At 39.0% G+C, this 24,247-nt stretch overlaps 1 protein-coding gene across 4 annotated transcripts in view; it reads right to left on the bottom strand.

Moving 5' to 3' along the window:
- The window catches only part of DIXDC1 (DIX domain containing 1), a 56,899-nt gene extending 32,917 nt beyond the window's left edge, over positions 1 to 23,982 (bottom strand). The window contains exons 1-5 of one of the 4 annotated variants that reach the window (XM_053451699.1): positions 23,890 to 23,982; positions 21,332 to 21,390; positions 5,264 to 5,393; positions 2,314 to 2,439; positions 1,131 to 1,380 (exon numbers count right to left, since the gene is read on the bottom strand). In XM_053451699.1, coding sequence (XP_053307674.1) covers positions 1,131 to 1,380; positions 2,314 to 2,439; positions 5,264 to 5,393; positions 21,332 to 21,370 — 545 coding nt within the window. In that variant the 5' untranslated portion in view covers positions 21,371 to 21,390; positions 23,890 to 23,982. Of the gene's footprint in view, positions 1 to 1,130; positions 1,381 to 2,313; positions 2,440 to 5,263; positions 5,394 to 16,987; positions 17,200 to 21,331; positions 21,391 to 23,889 lie in introns of those variants that run through there. The other 3 variants (XM_053451700.1, XM_053451698.1, XM_053451697.1) reach the window with 3 other exon arrangements.
- Between the last annotated feature and the right edge of the window lie 265 nt (positions 23,983 to 24,247).

The following is a 24,247-nucleotide window of genomic DNA, read 5'->3' as shown; positions in this document are numbered from 1 at the left end:
TATGTGGTCATGAAATAAGATGGCGGTGGTTAAAAGCAGGCAGAAAGGGAAATATTAAGAAGGGAGATCATGACAGATTAACCATTAGTTTTTTGTTGTTGTTGCAGACTGATGTATGTTTGTCAACATAAATGCCTCAATGGTACATGGAGATTTATTGAGGTCGGCATGCACCTTTCCTTTCCCTCATGCCTTACTAAGTATTATGCACATTTGGAAAAGAGTCTTTATTAGGCATGTAAAATAATGCCCTCCATATCTATAAAATAAATCTCTAAAATCAATGCCTTATACGAAGCAGAAAGTTTAATGTCACTGAGCCTGCGGCTTATCTTCTGTCAGTGCAAACTGACCCTGCGGTAATCAGAGCGATGCATCAGCTGCTCGAGACGGGCGCCTGTTGCTATAGCAAACACAGCAGGTTAAACTGGGAAAGGACGAGGAAGCAGATCAGTTCCTACAAGAATAATTAATACGTGTAGCTTTCTTCAACGATAATCAACAAAGATGTCGCACGACATGCTTCCTATAATAGCACCATTAGGTGCTCCGTGTTAACTTTTTGGGCTAAGAATGCAGACATTTGCCAATTTATCAGCTGATATCAAATTAAGTGTTTTATGCTAGTGGGACTATAGATGGTGCTGAGCTTCCACAAAATGATGGTGGAAGAACCCTACTCTATGGCTGATTACATGTCGGAATAGCAGACCAGTGTGCCAGCCATTTCACTTGATGAAGAGACGTTTGAGGTCCGTTAAGCTTTTGTGACTCAACATCTTCTTCTATGCTGGTCCAATAAAAGGCATCAACTTCAACCACAGTGCCATCTAACAGTCAAGCATACAAAGTCAAGCCTATAGACATGTTACTAAGCACTGCATTTCTGCTGATCATACAGCAGCCTTGCAGCTCATAAAGGGGCATTAACTTATTATTATTATTATCTTTTATTTATATAGCGCCAACAATTTATGCAGCACTTTATACAATACATATATTCAAGGGGTCTGACAAGACAAGAATTGACAGACTAAGACAAACCGCAAGTTTACAATTAACTGTATGTATGGAAATAGAGAGATAGTTAGACCGACAGATAGAGGATAGAAAGATAGATATTGACTTACTGCTGTCTGTAACGGAAAACATCCCGGCCAGATCGTGACATGTCCTGCCGAACCTCCGCTAGCGCTGCCGCAGCTCCCTGAGCCACCGCGGTAGTAGAGTGAGGCCTGTGATTGGTTGAGGATGCTGAATGGTACTTTCCAGCTGCCCCTACAATACTCTGATTGGTGGAACGTCCAGACACCGGTTTAAAGTGGGCAGCCAATGTAAGGATCAACCTCATGATGGATTTCAGGTTTCCATCAACTATATCTGTGAAACATAAATAATACCACAAAATATTTTCATATAGTAATAACATATGTATAAAATTAAGCCAGTTTGTCCCGCTACACAATTATCGAACAGACTCTGGAGTCTGGAAAAATAAACCTAAGATTCTGTTCGATAATTGTGTAGCGGGACAAACTTTACATTTTACTTTTTCTTTTATTTAAAATACATTCATTTGGTGTTTTACCCATTTCCTCAAAGCAGATAAGTTGCTGCCCAGCAATGTGCAAGCATGAATATTCATTACACAAGATTTCCAGGGAGTCTAATGAGACCAAAAAAAAGGAGATATGTACTAAACTGCGCTTCAGTGCAAAAGTTTACTTTAGTGCATTTCTCCTTTTCTTGGTTTATCACTATTGAGTGTTTTGTGGGAAGACACATAGTCTGACCGTTGCTACTAGTTGTATTGTGAGGCACCGGGGCAATACCAGCTCCTTTCAGTCTAATGAGACCCCTTCACAAGTAAATAATACATATTTATTTATGTATTTATTTACCTCACCATTAGTGGGGCAGTGTGTTGCAGTAGATTGTCCCTTTAAACGCCAAACAGGTTCATTTAGTAAACACAATAAAGTGGTTTTCTAAAAAATGTTTTCCAAATTTTTGCGTATATGGTCTGCGAGAATCAACTCAACTATTAAACTCAGCCACAGAATAAATTGCATGGCACTGCACACAGTTGTATATGCTATGAAAGTACCTTGTGATCATCACATGCTATGACGTCAGTCATGATTTAATTATTTTTTGACTGTAAAAGCATAGCAATACGCCACAAATTCCTGATTCCTTTATTCATTTTCAAGTAATCTTACAATAATATAGACAAGAAGGTTAAACTCTTATTCAAACTTTACGATGTTGCATGTTTGTCTAACTAAATAATCTAAAACCGCAGCTACTTACCCTTGGCTGAGGTTTGATGCATCCGGATTTTTTTGGACGAGACAAACTGCAGAACTTTTTCCACATTTTCCCTCATCTCTTGGGTGCTGCTTGGCTGCTGATGAATCCCATCCAGTTTCTCTCCAGCTTGGAAGAACAATAACAAATACACATGTAGCCAAGAAAATACAATAAAGAGATATCTCAGAATAAAATGTATATATTTTATTTGAAATAGGTAACAAGGTGCAGGGAAATGTAGGAGGCTAAAGCCATATGTGTTGCATAAGATAAAGATAGAGAAGGATCTATGTAGAAGCTTAGCCAGGGATAAGATAAGAAAGATTACAAGCGATCTGCAAGAGAACAACTCTACAAGAACCAACAAACTGACTTGAGACAGACAGATTAGATAGATAGATAGATAGATAGATAGATAGATAGATAGATAGATTTACATACATATTTTTTGAAAGCCCTCTTAACTGCTTTGGCTTATTATACTATACAGTGATTATTAATTTAGATATTATATAATATTAATTAATATGCAACTGATCCCCCAGTATTTTAATCATTTGTGTATTTAGAGGAATGACTGGAGAAGAAAACATGATTTTTGGATATGTGAAAATAATTAGTTTTGTTCTTAGCAGCCATCTGAGGTAAATTAGATTGGCCCCACTCTCCCTCCCTCGAGATAGGTTGCATATTTTGTTACAGCGTAACCTATGTCAGTGCAGGTCTGTGAGAACAGGCATGAAAATATTTAACTAGATGATGGAGTTGGATGGAGAAGATGGAGGATAATTAGCGTGGTCTGGTATTTCTACCATCAGTTTGTGAAACTAAGGCCCAGCTAACGGCCCGGATACTGTGGCTGTGTGCAGGGATCAGCACTACTCCCTTTCCATCTGTTAAGGCAGGACAGGGGAGCCGGTATAATTCTGCTACTTATCTACATTATAAAAATGAGTTATGTTTATGTGTTCAATATTAATTAAAAAACACACATACTGTGGGCTACAGTGATTTTAGTGAGTTAAGGTTTAGTGTTCCCTGTTCTACCGCATACGGGGCTGCACTCTCGACCAGGGTGGCTGAGGGCACAGAGAAAAAGGTAATTTTAGAAAAGAAAAAAAAGGTTCTTTTATGCAATCTTCCCAATATGGCTGCACACACCCCACAATACAATCATACAAATGATTGTATTGTTCTTGTCCATATTGAATACATCCACAGTGTGGTTTGGAAAAAGTATGTGAAAACTAATCACTTCAACAAACCTAATTGGCAGTCAGGAGTTAGCAAATGTAGAGTCCAATTAATGAAACGTGATTGGATGTGTGTTTTAGAGCTACTTTCACGTAAAACACAATCAAACATTTAGAATTTGCTATTCTCAAGATGCCTCTGCTATTATGAACCAAGGCTCGCAAAAGAGAAATCCTAGAAGACCTACAGTCAAGAATTGTTGATTGGCATAAAGCCGGAAAGAGTTACAAAGTAATCTCAAAGAGTTTGCACATTCATCGGTCCACAGACAAATTGTTTATAAATGGAGACGATTTGGCACTGTGGCCACTCTCCCTAGTAGGGCACAGCACAGAATGCTCAATGAGGGAAAAAAAAGAACCCTAGAGTAACAGCTAAATGCTTGACTAAATCATTGGAACTGGTTAACATTTCCATTCATGAACAGGCAAGGAGTCCATGGCAGGACACTACAGAGGAAGCCGCTGCTCTCAAACTTAACATCGCTGTTCTCCTGAGGTTTGCCAATGAGCACCTTAACACTCCACAACGGTACTGAGAAAATGTTTTGTGGACTGATGAAACCAAGGTTGAATTGTTCAGGAAGAACATGCAGCACTACCTATGGTGTAAAAAGGGCACAGAATACCAGATGGTGATGTATGGTGGAGGGGGCATTATGATTTAGAGTTGCTTTGCTGCCTCTGGTTCTGGACAGCTTGCCATAATCAAGAGGACAATGTATTCCCAAGTTTACGAAGGAATCATACAGGATAACGTTGTGGTTGCTGTCTGTCAAGAGGTGTAATGCAGCAGGACAATGACCCTAAACTTCAACGTACACTACAGAATGTTTTCAAAAATAGAAAATCCGCCTTTTGGAGTGACCCAGTCACAGCCCAGACCTTAACCCGTTAGAGATGCTGTGGAATGGCCTTTAAAAAGCCGTTCACAACAGACATCCTAGGGATATGGCTGAGCTTAAGCAGTTCTGTAAGGAAGAATGTTCTAAAATTCCTCCTTTAAAAAAGAAAAAATGGTTCTGCACTCAACTCTCAGGACGCTGGGTGCTAGCAGGAAAAAAGGGACAGCATAAACCCTCTTGAAGCACACGAACAAAGGAAAGGAATCCCAGCACTCCAAACAGCTTCCAATCTGTAGGATACTTTATTTAGAGAAAGCAAAAAAACCAACGTTTCAGCCAAACAGGGGCCTTTTCTTTATTCCTAAAATTCCTCCTTAACTTTGTACAGTTCTGATCTTCAGTTACCGGAAGCGCTTGATGCCAAAGTAGGTTTGACCAGTTATTTAATTTTTCCACCAGCACTGTGAATGTTTAATGGGTGCGTTCAATACAGACATGAACGATTATCATTGTTGGGGTTATTAGCTTAAGTACACTGTGTTTGTCTGTACTTGTGACTTTGATGTCACCTTTAAATTAATATAGTAAAGAGTCACGAGGTGCTCAGCAATGTGAATAAATCAGTGCAATTTTATTTCCACACGAGTGGCGACACTTCAACCCAAAAGGGTTTTTCTCAAGCCATGGCCTAAGTATCTTTAAATTAACATGTCATTTCCTGTGCAAATTCTCCCTTCTACCCAGCTATCTGTATTGCAGGAGATGTGTTCAGTCAAACCTATTATATGATAATTTCACATTAGTTTTAGTATTATAGTAGGCATTTGTATACAATTCACTGTCTGTTCTCACCTACTATTTCAATGAGGTAGCATAACACCACACCATCACGAAGATCCAGCCTTAGATCCCTCACAGGGTTAATTCCCACTTTCTTTTTCAGTTGTGAATTCACCCAGGCAACATATGCCTGTAACTGCTGCTGTAAGACAAAAAGACACACTTCAATGTTACAAAGGACAGATGCTTTGGTAGTTATATAGACATTCTGACAACAAATTCAATTTAAGAGAGAGAGAGAGAGAGAGAAGGAAAGAGAGAGAATGGGAGGAATGGAAAGAAGAAACAAAGAGAGAAAGGGGAATGAAAAAGGAGACAGAGATAGAACGGAAGAAATCGGAAAAACTGGCTGTAGCTTTCTGAATAAGCTGTGCCTCTATTATAAACCTGAGGCAATATTTTGTAAATATGACAAGATGTCCTACTGTGGTTTACACCTGATGTTGGGTCTAGCCACAGGCCCTACAACAAATTTACCAAGGAGTCGAATGCAGCTTAGCCTTTTGGCCACAGATAGGCACTGCAGGATCTTCCTTTAGGTATCAAGACTGTTTGAACTAAGACCCTTTCAAGGTCGAGCTGATGCCTTAAATAAATAAACCAATGTTGTTTTTATGTTTTTCCCCTCTCCCTGCATTTTCGGCTTTCAGCCTAGTTCCACTGGAGATGTTTTTAACAGCCTTATGCTTAGCCTGTCCTGTGCCCCCTCAATGTACGACTAATGACTGCTTTGGAGATGCACCATATGCCCTGATTTAGATTGCTAGGGATAAACTTTTAAGTAATTCATTAAACGATTTTTGTATTGAGTACGACATATGATTCTCTATATAAAATCCTCATACTCATCTTTTAATATTAATGAATGTATGCTTTTTATGTGTTCATGTCTGTTGTGATGACAAACCCTGCCAATCAATTTAAATTTTAGCAGTGTCTCTATGTTAGTAAAGTGTCTTGTGTCACAGAAGGGTTAAAGCCTGTGTTCTGATTAAAATTAGGCACAAAAATCACAGATCAAAAGCCAATTATTTTGACGTCTGTAATCCCTGCCTTTTGCAATAGCAGATCCCTTGGATAAAGGCGTGCTCTATAATCTGGGACGCTGAGTCAGTGAGATGCGGCCCACAGCCACCAACATGTGGTACAAATCTTTAGCAAATTTTTAAAAAGGATGCCATAAAACCACAACTCTATTAATTCTAAAAGCCAAGATGTTATAGCGGGAACTGAACGGCCTTTGTTATTTTTACATTGGTCTCTGTGTGTATCCAGCGATGTATTTGGTGTTGTGCTTCCTCAAAGCTCACCGAAGGGCAACGCCCCACTTAAAAAAATGCACTAGAAGTAGTGATCTGTGCTCCTCTGACACGCTTTTCCATGATTGGGTGTTGCAATAGTATATTGACATCATATGTCAACTTTCTGCATGTCGAAGCAGCATGAGGGATCATATATACAGTAGATTTATCTGTGCCAGAGGTGGACACAGTTCCACTCTCCTGGATGTCCCTCACTGTTAAAACTTCCATGTGTACCAATTCTTCATTCCTAATAAAACCAAACTATGTCCTATGACTGCCTGACTAAAGGCTATTACGGGGTGAGTCAAACTATTAACTCTTGACATCTATTCTTTCCTTTTTTTCTAAGAACCTTTCTGAATTAAATTATTTCCACTAGCTCTTTCCTTAAAGTGACAAAAGTTGTGATCCTTGTATATTTCCTACAGTACAGTTTATTATATAAATCATGGTCCATTTTAGTTGCCCATCTTGGGCTCTATCTGGTGTATCTACATCATTCCTCTTATACTGTACACAATATTCTTTGGAGTCAAAAATATAATTTTATTTTAACTCTTTCATCAGCAGAAGATGTGGGTCATGACACTCACAGATTGTTGGTGTTATAACATGTCTACCATCATCAACATGATTGATCAAACATTTACTTAAAATCATAAAACAAAAATAGAATTCCCAATATCAGTTTTCCATCCCTGAACTATGTGATCTGTACCAAAGATTACTAGCCAGGACATTAGAACCCAATGGGCATGTTGTAAATCTATGGGGAAAAACTGTTTGGAGCACAGCTCAGTGCTTGTTCTCTTGTTCTCCATATGCTCAAAAGAAGCCTTTAACAGTCAAACAGTCCTGGAGCTTTTCATTACAGAAGATCTCTCTCTGGAAATTGGCAACAGTTCAGAGATCCTGTTCAAATGGATGTAGTCGAAACAAGAAATCCTAAGCACGATTCCTGGGAGTTTTCCACAGTCACCAAACTCAAGAGGGAGTTTCTAGCTTTAGGGTTTATTGAGGTTAGGGGATGACATCAAAAACACGGTGAAGGCTCCTGCTAATCCTAGGATCCAGGGAGCCATTTTGAAAAGTATTCCTATATCTGTTTTTACATGCATATCATGGGAAAAAGCCATCTTTGTGTTTTCGGGCTCTGGATTATTATCCAAAGGTTTCCATCACTCATGTCCAATTATAACCACTCTGACACTCACAGTATTATAATAAATAAAATATAAAATCATTTTTATATTTTTTGCTCCTAGTTATTTTTAATGTGTAATCCACTTTTTAGTTATTCGAAAAAAAGTGTTTCAGCGCTTAAAAAAAAAAATCTTGGGAGATTACACCAAAATGAGACAAAGACAAAACGTGAATAAGTGATAATCCCTGGAAAGTTTTTTTTTAGGGGTAACAGGGCCTGTAATAAAACATTCTGGCTTGACTAAACCTTCAACCAGATGGTGAATTCCATGAAATATTTATTTAATGCCGTGCTTTGTTTGTCCTCCTTGGTGAATTAACAAGGATACAGTCCAAGCATAGTTATATGTTACCAAGGGGACAGTTTGTAAACTGTAAAAAGGTCTAGCTTTACAAAACTGCCCCGTGGTGTCTTACTATGAGAACTGGCACAGGATCAACCAGCATCGCATGCAGCCCAATCTGTATAAATCACATATGCCCAGTGTTTGAGAAGCGGTAAACAAAAAATATCACTTTTAATTTATAATCATCAGTCTGTCTCGGTGACATATTAAGCTGCCGAGTTGGATTTGATCCATACATATATATATTATTGTAGGGCACTGTTGACTATCCCAAGGAATAATGTATTTATAAAGTGGGCAGGACCCCTTTACAATGAAAATAAAATATACAAAGCAGTTTAATTAGGAGGCTTGATAAAAAACCCCCCTGGAACTGACTTGGGGCCTACAAGATGGAGTCATCTGCTATAGAGTAATCACTGATCCGTGGAGCTGACCAAACTACTCATCAATCATTTCAGCAATATTATCACCACTACCAGTTCTCGGATGTTCTTACACTGTTATAAATCATAATTTATATAAAGTGTGTAAGTATATGACATAGGGGTTAGGATGGTCGGCATGTATGGATATGGACGACAAGGCTCTTGTTTTATGATAATCCTGTGTTATGTTTCGTGACCAGAGACCCATCTCTGCAGCACAGGCACACTCCCTTCCAGTCACTGGGCTCACACATGGATAAAAATAGCTTTGAAATTTGTCACCCCAGACACGGTTTGTTTTCACAGAGGAATAAATTGATTCAGACACCGAGCAGTTCAGTCATCTGGATGGCTTGTTTTGTTGAAGCCAATGTGCACCCTGTAAAGATGCTGCTATCAACCATATTAATGTTTAATCAACTTTAGCTATCCCTCCCCTTTCTTGTGCTCAATACACGACACCCAAGCCCTGTAGGTAGAATTGACGTCTGTTGTCCTCTAGGAAATTCAGCTTGGTTAAATTAAGGCCTTATTTTAGGAATGTCCCGATTCCTGAAAAACATTTCTGATTTTTGTGCTTTGTCATGGAAAGAGGTGATCTGGTTCTGCAACACAGAGATTGCTCCTCAACAGTCTTATTTGTCTCACGTACTGCGGGCCACGAAGCGACGTGACACACAGAGAGATTGTGAGGGATCCAAAAGTGTGGTGGGCACGATGGGACCATCTGTCCTACAATGTTGGAGTGTATGGCCATCGCTCTCAGCTTCTAATCTGTTAAAAACATACATTTAAATACATTCTAAAACCGAATCCAGGCATTCTTTTATAATATACAGCTATATTGAGCGTGATGATCAGGGAGTGAGTCTCTTTAAAGAGCCCGTCAGTTTTCTGGATGGAGGTAACAGTTCTGCACCCCTGCAGCTATTTGCTAAGCAACCACAGCTGCTTTAGTAATTAGCCATATGAGGCAACCACAATGTTTAAGACACTATGCATTTTTAATCACGTTTGCCCTGTTATTTCCCTTTAGAGCTAAGTGGGACTGTGTAACCCTTTCACTGACATTTTTAAGGAAATACAGACACATCTGAGGATTTTCTTATTTCTACCCACGGGGTTGGCTTTGAAACAGATTTTTTATTAAAGATAAAATGATCTGAAAGACATCAGGAATAAAAGATTAATTAAATGTAACACATGACTACATCGAATCGCTTAGGTTTTAATTAAGAAGGATATTAATCTCCTGCTTGCCAAGGAGACCTGCCAAATGGCATAGCTCAGATAGAGGTAAAGGGGCAGTCCCACTTGGTTACTTCTAAGTCACGGCAAAGAACTGAAATCTAAATTTAAAAAAAATATTGCAGCCATTGTGGTTTTTTTTTGTTAAAACAACAAATATGTGCAAGGTCCTCCCAACACAGATAAATGAAGGAATAATTATAGATACTTTTATATGTGACTCTACAAATTCCTTGTGTCTAATCATTTAAAATTTGTCCCTGTGTCCCCTTTCAGGGCAATTTTATGAGGCCGATTAATAATAATAATTCCACTTCCGATAAATAATTGACCTCCAGGCTGTGGTTCCTGTTGAAGGAGCCAATGGACAGCTGTTGTGGGCCCCTAAGGCAGGCCTGGGCTCAGGGCAGCTGCCTAGTTCACCCTTGGTATGAGGAGAGCTGCGTATGGCATACTCAGATCGGCAGAGACAAGCCCCTGTGCCTAAACTCATATATATGCATACATGAACCCCACTTACTGCTGTTTCCATCTAAAAAAATAATTAGGGTTATGTGCAAAATCTGTTTAAAGACTGTAGAATCATAGTAACCAATGGAATAATTCTCTAATTGGCCCAGTCTATTGGTTGGCATGATGAGAAGTATAAGTAAGGGACACTGTCTTTACATGCTTGTGTGAGTATTAGTGCACATATAAGTGTCTGAAGCCACCTAAACCGAGCAATGGCCACATTAACTGCCATAAAAATCCTCTTAGAAACACTAGAGGACATAAAAAATGTACTAATATCATCTATTTTTAAATGAAATTATTTAACAGAACAATTCACAGAGGCCTAATGCTGAAATGCCACTAGCGTATCTCTAAAATTCTGTACAGAGCATGATACGTATATTTATGGATTATATGAAGCCGGGGATTAACTCCATGGCAAATTACACAAAAATTAATCAATGGCCATGGGCAGTCCCACACGTCAATGTGTCCTCACTCCAGCCATCTGTTATGGTGCTTTGAATGCACGAATGCTAAACTGACCAGTAATGTGAATCTGGTCCTGCTCTTGGCTACATAGCCCCATCTACTGTCTATACCTTTTCGGGGGGTACATTTCCCACCTTTACTACCCAGCCAGGCTACTGATTGGGCTGCATGAATGCCAACACCGCTGTCTGCACTGCCACAAACCAACGTGAATGATGCACTGATCGGCATAAGACGAGGTCAAGGACTGATTAAGGTCTGAGTCTTTACAGACTAGGTGGGCCGAATGGTTATTATCTGCCGTCACTTTCTATGATTCTGTGTTTCTATTTAACATGCACAGTACGCAAAGCAATACGGACATGCAGAGATTAATTAAAACACAGTTCACCAAACAATAACAGAAAAAAACGCTAAGTAAGCATGTTTTCATCTTTACGTGTGTTAGAAGGTTTGCTAGCACAATGGTTAGACAAAACTGACTATACTATCGGAAGTGGATCTGGTCTACAAACATCATTTTTATTCTCCATTGTTTTTCACTCTTATTCATGTAACAATGTATCCCTTTTTATTTTGTCTTTTTTGTTAAGTAATAAAAGGCTTTATTTACAAAACAATAGCTATATGGTTACAAAGTTGGTCCTGAGCACACCATGAACCATTAGACAGGATCATACTAGTGCACAATAACTCTCTGCAGGGGTCTATGTCAATTTGGAGTATTTTGGTTTATCACTAACATTCCTTCTCAATTTTCTGCTACATTTAAGATGCCTTTTGTTCAGCTGGATACATATTCATTGCATATGTTGCCTTCCAGCGTATGTAAAGTGAACCCCTGCAGTTATAGACCCCACATACTGCAGGGCAACACTCTATATGTGCATTTCAGAAAGAAAGTGAGAAGGACGTATGTCTTCGTGGGTTTAGTTTCATTAGTTTACTACCCTGGAATTAGAAAGGAACACTATTTAAGTTAAGTGTGTGCTGAAACTGTGATAGTTATTTTTTGCAGATGTTCTTTTCTGTCTTACTTAGTTCATAAGGGAACTTTGTATAAGAGACTGTTGTCCTGTGTATAATACTCTAGAGGACCGGGATTTCTGCCCAAGGAAGGAGCAGCCTGCTGACTTGCAAGAGCTATAAATATATATAAAGTTACATTTTTTCCATTTAAATATTAATATGAAAATATCCCTGCTATTTTGTGTTGTGTTTAACCTTAATGCCTCTGTCTTGCTGACACATCGCATTTTAAATCGGCTCTCATCACTTAGATGCAGATCTGTAATGATAGATACTACTACCTGCTTGTTCTGATTGCAGCATAACTGCAATGTACCGTACTTTTCAGATAAAATTGTTTGTGCTTTTGGTGAGGACATGTGTGAAGTCAGATCTGAATGAAGCATTAAAATAATAACAATTCAATGCCAGATTTCTTGTTAAGTAAGAAGAAAGTTAAAGAGATTTCCAGAGTAGAAGATTTATGACCATGGCAAAACACGTACAATTGTAATCTGTATGCTACCACCAGCAAAAGCTAGATCATTAATCTGACTGTGGTAAAGAATGACGTCTTAAAGTGCACCATTCTTGAAAGAACAGCAAATGCATGCAAAAGGACCCTTTTGTCAAGCTAAACTACACAACTGATCCTCTGAAAGTATGGGTCACCAATACGATTACTGAGCAAATTAGGGTGTCCAGTTGGCTCCTCTAAACATATATTCTTATAAAAAATGTATCATACATGTTTGGTTAGGTGTCGCTGGTTAAAGAGACATCTAGTTCATCATAGTGTTAGCTATGTCAACACAAAAAGGTATCCGCAGTAACACAGATCCTGAAGGATTCTTTGCTAAATCAGCTTACAAAACAGAGCTTACTTGCATTACACATACAAGAGAGGGGTATATTCACCATATCATGCATTATTTCCAGGCCTTGTATACATTTCTCACATTGCTGACTAGCATAAACACAAACTTACCAGGGTTCACCTGGAGTCCCTGGGTGAAGCTCTGCTTGCCTGGAGCTCAAGGTCTGTGTCTTCAGTGTCCACGTGACGGAGCAGCATTTGGTTATGCCCACCCAAGTTCTGCCTTCTCCTGCCCATTTCTGCTCAATTTCTATATCTTCAAGGTCTAATTGGGCCTAGACATACCGCTAATCAAAGCCACACTGCCAAAAGAAGGGGATCTCTGAGCAGCCAACCCTTGGAAATTCCCACTTATGATGACTAGTTCATGTAAAGTGCTACCCTGCATTATGTAGGCTATGTAGGATTCATGTAACCATATAATATATATATATATATATATATATATATATATATATATATATATATAACTATGTAATATATGTGTAACTGAGCTACATGTGCTGGTCAACAACATGTGAAATGCATGTGTTCCAGAAAATAATGACCAATGTCATCACCCTAATGGAGAGGTAACAAAAGTAATGCAGCCATTAAACAATGAGTGTTTCTTCATTTTAGTCCGATAGTGAATGAGTTACTGGCACAATTTTGCCAATTATATTTGCATGCCTGACCACAAAGAAACAAAGAATAGTGCCAGTGATAGAGATACTAATGAAAACAAATCTAAGTTTGCATAAACAAGGTCACCTACATAAATATCTGAAAAATACTCACTATAAATGTCAAATCCCTCTACATTTCCCTCCCTCTACATGTATTAAAGTCGCCTTTAAACGTAATTTATTGAAAACAAATGTATTGAGCCAACAGAAGCACCAGGCAGTGTTCATAAATGAAGATAATGCATGATATATATGTTTGCAGTTTATGTAGACTTAAATATTAGCCTCTTGGACAACTAATTGTTAGCAAAGCCATGCATGGACTATATGTCCATTATCCTACAAGGTATGTAGTTTATGTCTATATAGTAGGTTAAGTTTGTAAGAATTCCATCCATTTTTTGTTTCCTATACATATATTCATGATTTCCGGGAACATGTGTCTTTCATCAAGTGTCAGAACTCTCGGACGGTCTTTCTGGAATGCTACTATGTTAAATGAATGGCCCCATAGGAATATTCAAATATTTCCTATATACAGTAGAAGTTGTACCCTGATATTAGGTACAAGGTCTCGTTATCTATCATTTGAAGAACCTTGAGCCTACCGCCCCCAAGTTTCATTGTCTGTTAGTGTTATCAATCGATTTTTGTATAAGAAATAAACCTAAAGCACATAGACGTGATTTCGTCTTATCTTGAGATATTTAAACTTAAACATCTAACAGTGTTCAGCTTAATTCTTTTTTCCTAAGTGTATATTATATTATTTTGTAAAAGCAAAACAAAATACACCTTTTACACTTTATTATTTTATTAAAATTATTTAAATAAGGCATGTGTATTATACAAAGGTGTAAGTTATACTCAAGGTTTCAATCATAAAGCCGGGGAAAAAGTGACTTATTATGCGATAAATCAACAAAACTCCAGTAAAGTACTTTTAAGCAACTGGTGCTATAACTATATGGCTCCGTGGTAAGGATTAAAGGATTGTAGGCAGCTTCCTGGATGTAACAGGAAATGGTAATTTCTTTCTAATGCACATCCTGCCACGTGGTTGAAGCTGATGGGAAATTTTGTAATACCGGAGATATGAAGCACCTGTCTGCAGGTCAAAATTAAAGCAATCAAAGCAACCAAGCAATATCGGCGCAAACATGATGCAATGACTATGCCGCAGCCATATCTGTGGGCAGAGTATGGTGGAATTTATTTCATCCTCTTTAAAAAAGATAAACAAAATTTACTAAAAAAATAAAACCCCATGAAAAGTATATGTTTTAAGCAGCGGATGATGTTGTCCATAACTTTATACAATTAAAAGCTTAAGTGTTTAATGATGATGACCTTATCTTAACCCACCATTAGCAATGGGCACTGATTTTGGTCATTCCCATAGGCAGTTTACCTACATGTGACGAATACACAGAATATAAATGTCTATTTTATTGGTATTACAGGGGCTGTGGCATGGAACACATTACAATGAGACTGTTACAATGTGACCCGTGAACCTGTATTATAAGAAAGCTAGATATGTTTTAAACTTAGTGGGAAACTATGGTTCTATCAAATATGGTTTTCTGCTTCTCATTTTCTGACTATGTTGAAATTATTGTCTAAACCAGAGAAGACAGTCTGGAAGCCCATGAGATTATTGCAAACAACGAGTGTTTTAGCACCTCGAAAAAGTGCAATATAATATTAATTCTCGCAATATGTTCTTGGGTCAAGTGCAGACAACAAATATGGACCCGAGTGAACATCAAAAGCGGTTTTATCACCTTAGGAACCATTGGATTGTTCATGCTGATTGGACTGTCTAACCAGCCAAAAACTAGTGCTTCTACTCAAAGAAAAAAGAGTAAGCACACTATGCACTCATTCTCCCATCAATGGGTACTTAGTGTCAGAATGATATGTATGAGTTTGGGTTATTTATATATTTGAGTGTGGCTCAGCATTCCGTATGCTTCAGTCCATCAGAGAGTCGTACATGTGTCACTATACGTCAGTGTGGGCTACAGTGGCCTGTGCGTTCAGCATGGCTGAGGGTGGTCAGTGGGTTTGTGTTTTCTTCAGTGTGGCCGAATATGTTCAGTATAGTAAGTAGATCCTCCTGGTGATAGCACTACTTATGACCAAAGTTGTCATTATTTGACTGCTCTCATGATACGAGCTGTATGAAGCATAAGTGACATTGTGATCCGATTCAGTAAAGACCGGCCTTGGAATGACAAACTGCTAGAGAATATTCAGCATGTTTTTCCTTTCTGATCTGAAAACAAAAGCTATGTTTGTATCCGTATAGATTTTAGAAAATAGTTAAATCAATTTAATCTAATAAATAGTTTTAAAAATACTAATACATAAGGCAGCAACATCAACGTGATTATTATTAACCTTTAATGAAATCATGAGACAGAAATGAGGAGAAATATATACAAGGGGCTGAACACAGGTCAGAACGTTTTTGCTTGCTCATAGAGTGAAACTGAATGTGACACATCTAGTTTAACAACTGCACCCTGTAAATCCTACAAAATCTCTCACAAGCACACACAAGGCAAAACAGGTGCAAATGAACTGTGCTACCGCATGAAAATACCGCTTCCAGCATCTGCGCAAAGGAAAAATTCAAAAAGTAAATAGGAAAGTGTAGCCCTGTAAGTATACAAAGTAACACATGTAAAATAGCTGACCTAAACATACAGCAAAGCACTAAACCACATGATATCAACCTGGGTCAGCAAACACGTAAGCTGTCGAGGAGCTGGATATCACATAATGTCACGTGCTCTGTAAACACGTTTGCGCCAAGGCATTATGACTCTTGGTAACATCACTAATAAACGCAAATAAGCCGTATTTATAAAAGAGCACTACTGGGGCCTGTCCTAAATGTGGTGCAATGAGCAGAGGATAGGCACTGTTTGCTGTAGGACTTGGCTCTCCAGATGAACTCTAAAGAGACTAAGATGACAGCTTGTGGCTACCACACAGGATCATTAGCTTCTAGCTGCTTTCATGGAAAGAAGTTGTCAGACAAGGAGGCAGGATCTCCTCTGTCCTGCGGGACCATGACCAGAAGTATAATAACCCCCCAAATATCGTATTAGCATCCACTCTGCATTTCTGGTAATATAATAACTGATTTTGTCTGTAGGTGTAAACAGGGAACAGGATACAACAGAAACAATATGGCTTCCAATATGAAGTCTTCAAGTTATTAGAACACTGGACTAAATTATACTGCTGAACATATAAACAATACAAAAGTACAAATAACTTCAAATTTGAATGCTATGCATTAACACACGTCATATAAACACAATCGTATCATAGGTGCCCAAAATCGACTTACGGAACATATTGTGTGCCCATATCTCTACTTTAGAAATTATATTTAATTTATAAGTGCGGTGGCTGAATTTTCAAACAGTGCCTGATAAAAGTAACTTGAGAGAGCACCAGATAAATGACAGTGACAACTAAACCGGCTTCAAAGATAATCACTTTAAGACCTTTCCTCCCATGTCCTCCTTCTACGTAACTCCTTTACACATGCTTCATTTCAATTCATTGCAAGGGGTTAAATTGACATCAAAGCCCCAAACATCCGGTCTCCGCACACACAAACCTGTTAATAAAGCATGCATTTACCTCGGGGAATCCTTCATTTAGGATTTCCATCAAATTCCCTTTGGCCAGACTGGAGATCATCATTCAGAAGCAAAGCCTCCCCTCTAATGCTGCAAGAGTTTATCATGTGCCTTGGCTTCTCCCAAACACAAAAGAATTAGGAGCCATTAGGGATAAAGCTGGTCCTCTCAGCCCGTTAGTTTGAAACTAGATTGTGAAAGCGGAGCTCGAGCAGAGGAGGGGGTAGCACGAGTCCTCTGAGCATGCCTGTAATGGGATCCTAGCAGCGTATGAGCTGTCTGCATAACCATCACTATAGTGACTTGTGCTTTACACGATGGAGACACAGGAAGCAATAACACAAAACAGATGCAAATATTTAAAAAAACATCAAACATGTATACCCTGAGAAAGTATATCTTAAGCTCCCACACTAAGAAAATAAGAAAAGCTTATTTGGATGAGGCTGACAATCCTGAGTTTTAGCAAATGTGTTTTTCAGAAACTCTTGGAAATTTATAACAATAGAAAATAAAAGCATTTTTTCAGAAAAATAGAATAAAAAGCATGGAAGTCTAGTTTTCCCTTCCCCTAGCCCAGGCATAGACTGGCCATCTGGCACCTCGCGCAAATGCCCTGATGATTGACAGTGACTCACCTGATCCGCTGCTCCAGCCATCGGTTGCACTTATGTCACCAGGTGGCTGCTGACCTTAAAGTTCCAGGTCCGCCTCGTCGGTCCGGCCCTGCCCCTCCAAGCAGACATATTTTGTAAAGTGCAGGCGGGTATTGAAACATAGTAGCTTTCTTCGAATGTAAAACTAGACGTTCACCCGGTTCAGTATATTACCGTATTCGATCGATTATAAGACAAGGTTTTTTTAGAAATGTTCTGAAAAATACCCATCGTCTTATAATCAGACCCCAAATAGAGGTCTGACTATGAGACTAAGATCCAGATCCCCCGCAGCGCTGTAGGGGACCTGGATCTTCCTGTCTGGTAACCTCAAGTGCTCCCGGCACTTCCACCGGGCGTCTATCACCAAGTGCCGGCGAATCAACGCATATCGCGCAGACCTTCCCCAGCTGCCACAGAGGAGAATAGTTTACATTAATTAATATTTACAAGTAACACTTTTTTTTCCTATAGGGTAGTCTTATATTCAGGATTTCTTTTTTCCTCAATTAATATTCAGATTTGAGGGAGTCGTCTTATACCGGTATTTGAGCAAATACGGTAAGTTAGGGGTTTCTTTGCACTACCAATCAGATCCCTTATTAAACCACCAACAAAGAACTTTGAAAGAACTTTAATATGTATTCTTTACCTGTAAAAAAAAACAAAGAATAACTCCGCCCCCTCTGCTGTCCGCAGTTCTTTGAAGCAGCCATTCACAGGAAAGTTCTCCAGTTGATAAAAATAGGAGCACTTTGGGTACAAGAACGGAGAGGGTTTCTGATTTTCAATGATACAATATGGAATACTAAAACTGGAATATTACTAAGCTGAAGCATAAACGTATTATTACCATAAATTGCTTTTATTCTGTAAGCTAACCTATCATTAAAATGTTACATTACCTTGTACAGTAGAGTTACTGGCATTAAGGTATAATTATAGGGAAAGGCGTTGTTAGTTTGAACAAATCAACACCGAAAATTACAAGGATTATGAACTAACATGGCTTAGGTAAAAAAATAGTTACTGTTTAAAGCAATGCTGTAAACTCATTTGTTGTCTAAAAATAAGAAGTTAGAACACAGGTGGCTTCAGGTAGCCCAGGGGTTAAACAGTGTCTGGTCATATGCCCAAGAGGCAAACTAATCAGACTATAGGGGTGCTGTGGGAGGTAAATGGACAGTTAAAGGGACAGTCCAGCCAGCTTACATTTTACCTAGGGAGATATATATATATATATTTTAAAAGTTAAGTTATTCATAGATGGCTACAGTAGGGAAAGCTGTGCATCCGGTCATTTTATATCTGGGTAAACATCCTATTATTTCCCCATAGATGCCAAACCAAATAGTAAGAGTAATGGAAATTATACAGTTACCTTAGCAGCCCCCACCCCCTTAATAAATGAGTCCATTAGAGGTGTTTGTACGCACATGTACGATCACACTCTTCATTCTGGCTGGATGTGTTGGGAGTTGTAACAGAAAACTCATTGGCCCATTTATAAATGTATTTACATAAATAAACGTGTCCTCGAGTCTTTAGGCTTCATGGGCTGAATGTATGAGTGCCACCATGTATATGATATGTGGTTGGATCCAGAGGTCCAATTACCCAAAGAGTTAACTTATTCTTTCCACCACTGGCAAATTTATCAGTATTTGCCTCTTTTCTCGCTCCCTCAGCTCCTGGGCTTGGCTGAATACACCTCCTGCTTGTCAGTGCTTACAGGCGCTCTAACACAGTCTCTAGTCCTGGCTTAAGTGGAACTGGGTTTAATGGGAACTGAGTGCTGCAAAAACTGGACCACGGAGGGGTCAGTACACTGCAGCTCTCCAGCTCTCCATGAATACTTCATCCACGGGCTTCTAGAGGACACCACATTGCCCCTTAAATGAACAGTGTCCTCAAATGTGTATCTTGGAGTCTAATTTACATGGACTACAACTGGTTTTACTGCATGCAAATCGGAGCAGGCATTCTTGAGTCACTGAAGCTGGAAAATAAGACTAAGTCTTCTCCTGGCTGCTTTCACTGAACCCAGAAAAACATTTACTATCCGCACTAACTATAGAATTCCTTCACTGATTTGAATGCAGTTATATGCACTGGAGTGCATGCAAAATGTACTCCGTATGGCCGGTGTGCTGCTTTAAGATGTCTTTCCCCATGGGATAAACATAACATAATACACATAGATTAAAATAAGCAATGTATAAACACTATATATACGGATACAAGTCACATTTCAACTTTAAGAGGGACTGTTCAGGGTTTAAACAAGGACACAGCTCCACCAGAAGATCAAACAGATAAGGGAGGACACATCAATTTACGTCAGAATTTAAGTCCTTTAATCACATTGCTCTGCCTGCTGTTGTTCCCATTAACTTAATTTAGGTTATCAAGCAGCCCAATTAATTTACCACTAATATCACCGTTATAGACATTTTTCCTGGAGGGCTATTTTTACTACACTTAATGGACAGCAACACCAAAAAAACGAATAAAAGATGTCTGTAAAGAACTTTAGGGAAGAATAGATTTGAGATTTACACATGCTATTCCACTAAGCAAGGAGAACACCTTAAGTGGACCCACGGCCATATGCTTATCAACCAGCTACAAACATCAAGATCAGTCAGTAGTAATTTTATATAATAATACAACCCAACATTCCCTACCCCCAAAAGACATGCAATTGTTACGGTTCTGCCTAACTTTTCCATATATTTCTTTTTGCATGCATATTCAACTAAAGGCTAACACATTTATTTTGGGAAACCTACCATTCTTTATGGATGTTGGTTGGGGATGTGAGGCAAACCACACATAACATATATATATATATACGGTATGTATCAATAAACCTTCGATGAGGCGGTGAAAAGATTTTGTGAAATTGACTAGAGTACTAGATACAGAGCGCTGTTAGAAGTCTCTCCCATGACAAAAAGTTTAGTGAGTAGACTGCATTTAAGAAAACAGAGGCATTCACAGGGGTTATTTCCAAAAGGCCAAAAATTTGCAAATCCACAATAAACTTACATACAATAAGAACAAAAATCAGTGATCAATCCTGTGCTCTTCCTTTTGTATAGGTTAGGCACAATATTGCAAATATTTAGGCAGAGAATTCTTGTTTATTGATTTAGTAAGTGCCATTATATTCTGCAGAGCTAAATATACAGGACAAAACAAGTAGTGTATCACATACTGTATACACTATATATATACAGGGACGGCCCTATACAGTATATATATATATACAGTGCCGGCTTGTAATGCTGAGCGCCGGAATATGGCGTCTTTTTCGGCGCTCAGCAGTAAAGCAGTGCACACCGTGGCAGAGCAGGGAGACTCTCGCCGCAGGACTGCTGAAAGGTAAGTGAAGTACCAAGGGGGGGGGAAGGAAGGTTAGATAATGACCCCTGGCGTCGCCGCGGGGGGGGGGGACACGCGATATTTTAAACTACGCCCCAGGCGGCATTATGTCTTGGGCCGCCCCTGTATATATATATATATATATATATATATATATATATATATATAGATCAATAGAACCATGTATACAGCCTTCACTGTGTAGTAAACCTGTAAGTCCAAACACAGCAAGCTCCTACACAAGAGATTATGTGTGTATGATGCTTACAGGAGCAGAAATGTGGCAATTGTAGAATACTTACCGAAGAAGGGGGCACGAGGTTCTGTGACGGGGTTCCCATATTGGTGACAGCTGACACTCCTGAAATACAAGAAATCCAGACTTTGAACCCACTGTACACAGCACAGAAACACAATTCTAGTTATTTTTGAGTGATTATGATCTTCATGTCCCTTCGTGGACCAAAATAATGCTTTATTATTATCAAGAATAAAGAACAAAATAAGTAGTATCCCTGGGTGTAAGCTGGTGTGTGTGTATATGTGTGTGTAAAGGCAGAGGTGTGTGAGGGCAGTGTATGTGTACACGTGTGTTTATGGGCAGTCATGTCTAAGGGCAGTATAAATAAGATAACATCTGTAAAAAATAGCTGAGGGGGCACAATTTCCCATGTTTGCCTCGGGCTCAAAAGGAGCTAGCTACGGCTCTGTACAGAGATACTTGACAGGTGTATGCTTTGGTAGTGATTTTTGGTTGGTATATAAGAAAAGGAAAAATATTATATATGCCTGAAAACAATAAAGCCATTAAAAAAATATTCTAAATTAAAACGGTAACCTTTCCAGTCCTAATATTTGACAGGTGATTAAATGACATTTGTTCATATGGCTGCACCGTAGTGAGTATTTATCTTCAGAGCTATGGAAGACTCACTGTGAGGTCAGCCCTCCCCCATTCTTAGTGTAGCTTTATCCAAGCTCTATGGAGAAAGGTCAGAGTGCAGGCTCTAGGGCCACAAAACACAAAGAATCTGGGATAATATAACGAAACACTGCTGGGAATAGGTTGCTTTATTTCAGGATTTCATTCTGATGCCCTTGAAAGAATGAACTCTGTCTACACAAAGACATTTAGAGATGACAATTTAATTTGAACTCCAGACAAGCTGGGAAGTTCATAGGGCTTTAAAGTGTTAAAAGAACAGTTTTAAAAATGATGTAACATTAATGTAAGTAAAGTGGCCCCTGGAAGAACTATGGCCCCTGCCGGTGCCTGGAGAGTTAACATTTTTTGGGTGGCGAATGCTCAGCTCAATGACTAAACCTCTGGAGGTGCAGGACTCATACTTAACACAAGAATCCTCTTAAACACGCTTTGCTTGAATAAAACATTACTTTTTTTATTTTGATATCAGTCTAAATGTTTTGTTTAAATAAAATACAGTTTTTGGAACTACAACAAGCCAACATTACCAGTAACAATGTTGAAGGGCTTTCATAAGAGATAGGAGTTATTATATGGGCTGAACACCCCTCACCCCGGTGCAGTATGATTAGTAAGAGGAGCCATTAACTACAAAGCAGTCAAGGGCACCGCCATGGGCTCCTGCTGGGGTCACTGCATGCAGCAATTAGAAATATAATGCTCTTCGCTTTGCTGCGCAAGAAGGTGGAGGATGAGGGCTAGAAGGTGCTGGCTGGCTAATGGCCGCATTGTGATCCAGCACTGGGCTGATGGATAGTACATCTCTTTATTTAGTAAAATTATGATTGAGCTATTATTTCCACCTACTGACTCCATCATACATTAATACGTGTGAGATTACAAATGTGGAACCCTTTCAGACTGGAGATGATGTAGAAATCTCAAATGTGCACATACATGTTACATATTAACAGTACATAGGAACTGTTTAATCCAATCCTCGCATGGGCAGTGACACCTTCAAGCCTAAAGCATTGTTCATATGAGTTCCAACGCTTAAACATTCCTCAATACTAATACACGCTCTTTTGGTAGATGGTCTATTAACAGGCTGTAATAACTTCCAGCAGCCAATAACAGGTTAATCGCTGTAATACAGGGGAGGTCACTTACACACATACTCATTCACACAGTTATTATTATCATTCATTTACAATGGGGTGTGAATGTAGCAATGGCATTTAAACAGAGACAAGAGATCTATTAACAAGAGCTTACAATCTATACTAAGAAGTGAAGGATTTCATCCAGGGGACAGGGCCTTGCACACAAAGCACTGGAATCAGATATATAATTTACACAGTGTCTAGTGGATATTCTACAACACTGATAGTATACTCGGCACTTTGCATGTGATACCCACTACCCAGCTGCACATATGGATACTCCATACTGTTTGTATGATTTAAAAAGCAGGATAAAAAGACTTTTACTGTATTGCCATACCCTGCATGTGTGTTTATTAACAATAATATTCAGCACAATTAACAGCTAACTATAACCATAACGTTTTGCAGATATTTCTACATAATTATAAATCACTCATCAGATGGTAGAGAGAATGAAGACAAATCCCCGCCATTGAAAGTTAAATTCTCTAACAGTATACAGAATAAAATCATAATCATAAACGACAGGCACTAAGGGATTAATTGTACAGCGCGACGGAATATGATGGCGCTATGCAAATCAATCAATAACAATAATAAATGCAGGAAGTTAAGCAGGTATCTGGGCTGTGCTCTGTCTGACCCCTGATGAGAAATGGATAATGTATGGGGGCACATTCCCTTCACACACTATATATATATATATATATATATATATATATATATATATATATATACTATTAGATGTAACTAATCGACCCCTTACCTGGTCTAGTCACTCGAGGCAGCAAAATGTAAGACACCAAACTGCAGAAGCGGGCGCTGGGTGGACCCCGACCTAAAACACATCAAGGAAACTGCTGCAAGAGCCGCATCCTGCTGCAGATGCAGCGTGTTCACGTTACCATAACAACCAACACACACTGCAGGGGCTCCGCCCCACCTAACATGCACCAATTAAGACGCACCACGGGAGGCGATGATTTTTAACATTTCGCTGTTCATACTGCGATTGGAGGGAACGCTAGAGGCGGGATCGAATACGGCATGCGATTGGCAGATAGGTTCTACTGGTGTTCTAGTAGTGTAGATGTCGGTGAGTGGCTTGCGTCTGGCGGTGGAAC

This window comes from Spea bombifrons, chromosome 12 (assembly GCF_027358695.1).
Source record: "Spea bombifrons isolate aSpeBom1 chromosome 12, aSpeBom1.2.pri, whole genome shotgun sequence".
Taxonomy (NCBI): domain Eukaryota; kingdom Metazoa; phylum Chordata; class Amphibia; order Anura; family Pelobatidae; genus Spea; species Spea bombifrons.
The sequence above is the reverse complement of the archived record's forward strand: the minus strand, read 5'-3'. Positions and strand labels throughout refer to the sequence as shown.